Source organism: Epinephelus moara, chromosome 8, assembly GCF_006386435.1.
Source record: "Epinephelus moara isolate mb chromosome 8, YSFRI_EMoa_1.0, whole genome shotgun sequence".
In the NCBI taxonomy this organism is placed as follows: domain Eukaryota; kingdom Metazoa; phylum Chordata; class Actinopteri; order Perciformes; family Serranidae; genus Epinephelus; species Epinephelus moara.
In genome coordinates, this window is record NC_065513.1 from 22,859,022 (window position 1) to 22,867,147 (window position 8,126).

The 8,126-nt window shown below is 41.2% G+C and overlaps 1 protein-coding gene across 1 annotated transcript in view; it reads left to right on the plus strand.

Moving 5' to 3' along the window:
• LOC126394367 (citron Rho-interacting kinase) overlaps nucleotides 1-8,126 on the plus strand; it is a 54,369-nt gene that overhangs the window by 25,542 nt on the left and 20,701 nt on the right. The window contains exons 15-16 of the mRNA XM_050051141.1: nucleotides 1,843-2,040; nucleotides 6,919-7,112. Of these exons, the coding sequence (XP_049907098.1) occupies nucleotides 1,843-2,040; nucleotides 6,919-7,112 (392 nt within the window). The remainder of the gene's footprint in view (nucleotides 1-1,842; nucleotides 2,041-6,918; nucleotides 7,113-8,126) is intronic.

Consider the following 8,126-nt stretch of genomic DNA (forward strand, 5'->3'; position numbering starts at 1 on the left):
TTATGTCTTTAAGGCAGTTATGGAGTTTAGTTAATTGATTACTTTCTTCTGGCTTCATCGATAAATACAACTGTGTATCATCTGCATAACAATGGAAATTTATAGAGTGATTTCTAATGATGTTACCTAAAGGAAGCATATATAGAGTAAATAGGATTGGTCCGAGCACAGAACAGTTGCTGCTACTTTGTGCAACCAGTGAAATGTCTGTTGACAGTTGCTGTGCTGGCATGTGTGATTCATATGAGTGAACAGCTTAATCAGACAGCATGTTGGAACACACCTAGGGGTTTGCAGTGAAGTATCCACGCTTCTATACTTCTCCTCGTCCTCTTCTGATGACCATTTGTAATTAAGTTTAAATGTTATTTGTGGGAACATGCTCATTTTTGTGGTGCAAGGTTTCTTTCAACAACCATTAAGAAGGCTAAGTAATGGTTTTAAAACACCTGTAAAACTGAGTGGTACATGCATAGTTAAAAGTCTTAGTGAGGTTGTACTCGACATCAGCACTCGTGGAATTCATCTTGTCCAATTGCTTTGTTGGAACTAACTGTTGTATAAATCTGTATATATTGCAGTTTTATCTATATCAGTCACCCATATGTGATTTCACTGAAAAGTAATTACATATAAAAACTGTGAGTAAACCAACTTCAGGTGGATTCACGCTCCACAGCATCTCTGCTGCTCAGTCTGTTTCATAGAAAGAGCGGATGTTCCTCTGTATTTTGTACCACCAGCGCACAGTAAATGTTACGTTCATATTGTCAAGGAAATTGTGGGACTGATTTACTGCCTCTTTAACTGGGCCTTTCATTTGCTGAACACCCACAGCCTTCACAAATTAGTATTGAGCAGTTTGTATTCAGCAGTGTTGAGGATGCACAGTTCCGGATGTGATTTACGTCAGGTCTGCAAGTCGCTCTATAGATGGGGACGACAGACAAGTAGTGTAAATATAGAGGCTTGCCGGATCACCACTGTATCCATTTCAGTGTTGACTTCCTCGCCCCGCCTTAAGTATTTAGTTGCTGCTGTCAGTCCCCTGCCTCGGGGGAGCAGAAACACTGAGTCAGTGCAGAACAGACAGCTAATTTATGGACTTAAAAGCTTTGCCTCTTTTCCCCCCGCCACCTGGAAGTTCTGCGTGGTACACGTGTTCCCATGAGAGCTGAGAATAAGGCGCTCTTACAGGCAGCCTCACCAGCCTTTAACCCTCATTCCCCTACAGCTTGCACTGTAGTCATGGCTGATTAAGGGAACAGACTGGTGCTGATGAAATGATTAGCCTGCTCCTTGCTCTGATATGCTGCCTGGGTTAAACAAGCAGCCTAGAAATCATGCTAAAATGATTACTGCATTATATCACTAACCTAGATATCTGCATCATGTAATAATGCAGCAGTAGAGTTTAGACTGTGTGGGGTGTTTGGTCAAGTTTTTGTGTGGATGAGTAATAATATGCACAATGTTATGTATATGCACAATGTAAGCAAGATACTTTTATATGTATAAATTGCAAAATTAATGTACATTTACTGCATACAGTGTGTACATCACAATACAGTAAGGGTGCCTTTCCCAGACCCCTTTACGCAGTCTATATGTCAACTGTGTTAAGGCTTAGAAACCTGAATGCTGTATGTTGTAACTTGAATACATAGTATACATACACTTCATTAAAACTAATGTTTCACTGATGTCAAATTAGTAATATCTGTTGTAATTCTTTAAATAAACCTTTTTACTTGGTTGATTTATTTTGGGTGCAGAGTGGGTGCTCTGTATATTTTCCTCTCTTTAAGCTGGCGGCCTGAGTATCCTGCTAACTTCCTGCAGGTGATCACAGATTTGGAGGAACAGCTGACCACACTGACTCAGGAGAATGCCGAGCTGAACCGCCAGAACTTCTACCTGTCCAAGCAGCTGGATGAGGCTTCTGATGAGAGAGAGGACCGGCTGCACCTCAGCCAGGATGTGGACAGGCTGCGTCGAGAGGTGGCCGACCGAGAAATGCACCTTAACAACCAGAAACAGGTACCGGGCTGCTGTGTGTGCACGCGTGCGTGTTTGTGTTTGTATGTTCTTTTCCTGCTCATGTGGGTTTCCTTCAGTAGTCCAAAGAAAGGCATGTCAGGTGGGCAGGAAATGCTCCCTTACCCAAAATTGGTATGTTGTATTGATTATTTCAGCTGATCTCTCTCTTGGTCAGTTATGAGCCAGTCATCTTGTCAGACTCCATTAATAGTGAACAAAATGTAGTTTGTTTAATTGTTCTTCATCCCTGTACTGTAGTTAAAGTTATCTTGTTGAGTTTTTAACCACCTGTAGCGATATGGTTGGCAATATGATATGATGACAGTGTTTTTACATGTGGATCCCTATTTTGTTAGTTCTCATGCACAAGTATGCAGGTGACGTGGTACACATTCCTGCCAATAGTTGGGTTTCCATCCAAATGTATTGCAAATTTTAACTAGATTTTCAGAAATTTTGCAAAAGAAAATGTGAATTAATGTGCTTTTCATCCACTAATGTCATGTGAATAATTGAAAATCTAATATTAACAACTGTGTGCTCCTAGAAGAGTTCTGGTAACAGCCCTGTGAATACATAAGCATGTCAAAAGCCATCCAGAGGTGATGAGAGCCAGCAGTGGCCTATGCAATAATGGTACATCATCATTTATTCAATGAATCTGTTTTAGTTGCACCTTGTTGCATTCACCAAAATTCACACCAGATTTTCCACCTCAGTGAGGCATGAAAACTTTTTGGCGATATTTTTAAGATTTTTCTAATTTTGGGCGTTAATTAATTTTCAGGTTTTTTTTTTGTTTGTTTGTTTGTTTGTTTTTTTGCCCAAATTGAAAATGCCTAGAGATGGATGGACCTTTTGGCACCTTTTGATGCCACTCAGGTGTCACTACAGGTGGCGGAAATGCACCAAGAAACACAGCAATGTGCCAACAAATGCCGTGAAGAAGGCTGCTATCAAGTACATGGATATAAATTTCAAAATATAAAATTGGGTTTTCACGCATTGCTCCTACCAGTACTGCTTTTATTTTAATTTATATTTTTACCCATCAGATTTATATAGATTTGAGAGCTGTTTCAGAGGGGTTTAGACCCTAACATGGCTCAAAATTAAACATGGAAACACTGTAGTCTTCCAACTATTCATTAGCTATAACACCTCAGACGGCCTCCAGTCTGTCAAGAAGTAATGACACAAACAATCAAACACCTGACATTTGAACCCAGTTTTTTAGTCACACTGCTTTCCATTGAGCTAACCACTGTGGTCTAGTAAGCTTCAGATATCTGCAAGAAATTGTCACAAAATATCAGCTCTCATTAGTTGGGCATTTTTCAGAAAAAGAAAAGGAAACCCACAGTTTTCTGTCGTCTCAGACAGTTGTACTGCTTCCTGTAGTTCAGGTCCCTTCCCCCTGCCCACTTCCAACTCATAGCCAGTCAGTCAGACACCAGGTTTCCACTTACCCACATTATGTGATATCTCCACAGTACCTTTGACAGGTGACCTAGACATCTTTCCAAGCTCTGACAGTGTTAAGTGTAAATCAGGCAGCAGAAACCCAGGGAATATTTTAGTATTGTTATGTGCTGTATTCTGGATGCAGCGAGAGAGAGCGCGAGCGAGGAGGCTGTGTGATGTGTGTGCTGCCCCTGTGGGAGGATATGTGTGTGGGTGTCCAGTAGCGCTCTCGGTCCTGCTGGTTGTGTAACCAGCGATGGAAGTCATAGACGAGGGATGGGGTGGTGTGTGGGAGGGATGTGTCATCCCCATCACTCCCAGGTCGTGTCAGCTGTGGAAGCGTTGGACTTCAGAGGGCCGTGGTGTTGCTGCAGCACCAGCACAGGCTATATTTGTCTCCCATTGCTTTGTCTAAAGCAGTGCGTTGTAAGACATAAAACACAGCACTTTGTGTAGGCCTGTGAATAACAAAACGTTCTGTGTCCAAACCTGTCATGTAAATAACTCCGCACGAGTACTGATGATGTTGTAATTACAGTTTGTGAGTTATTATTTCAAGGTTCTATATATGATATTCTGAACATTAATATAGCAGCAAAGTATTTGCTATTTAAAGATATAGTGGAGTAATGGCATCCTGAGCAGAGAATGACGTAATGCTCCTTGTATTTGTGTTATAATTTGAGCCTCTCTGCTCTTCGTTTTTGTAGCTGGGCTGGCCACATGTGCATGTGAGCTCTTCCCTTTGAAACTGTTGGCCATCCTTGTGTTTATAAAGATAATGACCTCCCACACAGCATAGTCAAAGCTAGATGGCAGAGTGAAGTTTGAAGCGTTCAGCTGCGGGTGACCTTCCTTACACTTTGGCTTCCCAAAGCATATTTTATTTTGTGTTTTAGGTAGCTAGCATTAGCAGGATAACTAACAAGCTAAAAATACATGGATTTAGGTCAATCAGCAAATCAAAGAAATAGCTCCTTACCGACCTGAATATGTTACTAATGTACCCAAGATCACTCTGTCCTATAAAAAACACCCAACAAAATAATAGACAAGATGTACATCCTCTTCCTTGCCTGGTGTTCCTACCTCATCATTTGCCAAAAGGGTTATTTTATTCCATTGTTTGTCCCATTGTATGCTCAGGGGCTGTTTCTGTTTTACACAACTAATGACTGTAAATAAAGATGGACGCTGCGTCTCCATTCACACTGTACAAAAATGAAGCCAAAATATCATGGATACAGGTGCTACCATCTTACACTGGTGTCATCGTTTGGAGTCAGAGTCTGTGCAGTAGTAATCGGGAAGTGCAGCACAGCCCAGCACAGCACAGAGCTGTGGCCGACGCGCCCATTTGTTTTGGTGTGAAATGCTGGTGCTCTTGTGCTACCATCAAATGCTCTTCAAAAGCCCCTGTGCCTTGGACTGGGATTTATTTTAGTTATGAGGCTCTTTCATGGTGCTATGGTTGACATGAATTTTATGCCTGACATGCAGCAAAGAAGTTACTGTTAAGATAACTTTTAAACACACTCTCCTTTCTCCCGATGGCCTATGACCAACAGGTTCTGGTGGTAGAAAGATGTTATGTGTTTGTGTGATGTCATTTGATGCTGATTACTCATGTGAAAACTCTCCTAGCTATCCAGGGTCTTACTTGCATTGTTACTGCTAATAGTGATCCCTTCATCACAGCCTCTTAGTAGGCAGCATTAAAGAGCTGAAAGCCATAAGGTGACAAAGGTAGCATGTAACATTAGTACAATTTTAAGGTACTTGAAGTTTACATGAGTGCTTCCTTTACATATACAGTATATGCTTCCTTGTAATTTTACTCCATTACACTCAGTACTACACTTTTTATTCCACTACATTTTTTCACAGCTATGGTAAGAAGTTAACAGGCAAATTTGACAAATAGATATTACATGCAAAACATATGATCAGTTTCAAGGTGAAGTTTAACTACTCAACAGAAAATAACATAGCTGAAATTAGCTCCTTGACAACTAGCTACAACACTAAAATTCTGCCTACATGGCAATGCAACACTGATAATAATTAGACACTATAATATACACCGATCAGCCAAAACATTAAAACCACTGATAAGTAACATGAACAACATTGATCATCTTACATACAATGCAATGTTCTGCTGGGAAACTTTGGATCCTGGCATATATGTGGATCCTACTTGACATGCTCCATCCAACCAAACACCGTTGCAGACCAAGCAAACCCCCCATTATGGCAACAACAACAACACTTCCAGATGGCAGTGGCCTCCATAGCAGGACAATGCGCCATGCCACACTGCAAAAACTGCTCAGGAACGACCCGAGGAACGTGACAAAGAGCTCAAGGCATTGACCTGGCCTCCAAATTCCACAGTTCCCAATTTGACTGAGCATCGGTGAGACATGCCAGTACCCCAGACATACTGCCCATCCATGGTGGGGCCTCTACGGATTGGACATAGCTCTGACATGTTAAGGTATGGACACAGGAAGTCAGGGATGCCCCGTGGTGTCTGGCACCAGGGTCTTCACGGCACTGCCATTGGGGAGTGATGTTTGCCATGAGGGGGTTTGCTTGGTCCACAATGGTGATTGGGTGAGTGGGGCGTGTCAAGTTGCATCCACATGTATGCCAGGAACCAAAGTTACCCAGCAGAACACTGCATTGTAACAAGATGATAAATGTTGTTTACTTCACCTGTCAGTGGTTTTAATGTTTTGGCTGATTGGTATAAAATATAACAATGTACTGACATGTCCATTTCCCCGCAATAAGTACTTCTCTTTTAACACACTACAAGTACATTTTGATGAAAGTACTCCCTGTAGTAAATGTATTTTTAAATTGTTATACTGCATCTTTATCTTAGTAGCAATATTGCCTCTTTTACTTAGTATCCTTACAAAGGATCTGAATCCTTCTACTATTGTGCCATGGCCAGGTGACAAAATCCCAAGCTGGGTGGCAAATAGCACTTTGTCACTGCCACCCAAAGAACTTCCAACTGTCCTAAGGGGAAGAGGCAGTCCATGAAGGGATTTCCCAAACCCATCAGAGAGAATATAAATCTCTACCACAAGATCATTGTTCATAATCAGCAAAAATTCTTACACCGGTTAACTCTCCCTATTATATAATAAGGCCAATGTGGAGAGAAATGTTAATTTCTTAAAGCAGTGAATGAGCCGTAGTAGCGTTTTAGGCCATGTGATAATCTTTTGACAACAGACATCCTCAATGTCAGAACTTTCAAAGCTGTTGAACTGCATTTCTCCCTTTATCTCTCCTTAATACAATTGCCTTATTACTGAGTATGAATGACAACTTGAGGTATTGAGTTGTGCCCTTGGTATCAAAGGTATTTCTCATCTAAATCCTGTTTTGTACTAGAACCTGGAGACACTGAAGACCACGTGCACCATGCTGGAGGAGCAGGTTCTGGAGCTGGAGACCCTGAACGATGAGCTGCTGGAGAAGGAGAGACAGTGGGAAGCCTGGAGGGCAACACTGGAGGAGGAGAAGAACCAGGCTGAGAGGAGGACCAGGGACATCCAGAGACTGCTGGACACAGAGAAACAGAACAGGTTACAATCATACCTACACTGTATCATTACAAGAGTGTGGACATGTATTTACCACATTGAAATTTGTGTTAAGGTTGCCTTGCAATTCTACATCCATCTAGGGTTGTGCATTTTTGTTACTGAAGATTACTGGACAAACAGACATGTTAACAGCACATATTTTGTCATGCCACTGAAACTCAATAGACGTCAGAGGTGAAAGACTTTTTCCACTCATAATGGTTTCAATGGTCCACAATATAATTTAACCGCAAGACATGTAACACTTTGGGAAAGGGTTATAAGTTTCTTTTTCCACATAACTTTTTCTTTTTTTGCTCTGAATGTTGCTGTTGCTATCAGTATTGGATCAGCTCCCTCCGCCTACACACGCTGAATGCAACAGGTTTAGGAATATTCTCTAGGGTTTGTCAAAAGGTATTCTGGGAAATATATGAAATTATTTTCTGAGTTGGTGTAGGCAGGGCGTGTGATGAGAACTGGGTACCCAACAAGCAAATTTGAAACACAGAGAACTGTATATGTTTATACATATGTGTGTGTATACAGTATATATGATTCTGAGAAAGTACAAGTAGCTCGGTTATGAAAGCTTTATCAAGTTTTCTTTTTAAGTGTGTAAACAATCTTACCCATGCTAGACTTAGTCCATGTGTTAAGAAAACAATACCAATAGAAGAGTCACCAGGGGATCAGGAAGTGGCAACTGCAGGGTGGCACAGTGAATTAAAAATGCAAACTGATCTGAAAACATTAATGAAAAGGTCAAACACCAGCTGAAATGATTCCTGATGTCTGATAATGCACTTGTGCACACACACGAACACGTACAGTCAGGTCCATAAATATTTGGACAATGATACAGTTGTCGTCATTTTGGCTCTGTACACCACCACAATGGGTTTTAAATGAAACAATGAATACCTGCTTAAAGTGCAGACTCTCAGCTTTCATTTAAGGCTTTTTTCAAAAGTGTAGTATGAACCGTGTAGGAATGTCAACCATTTCTTCACA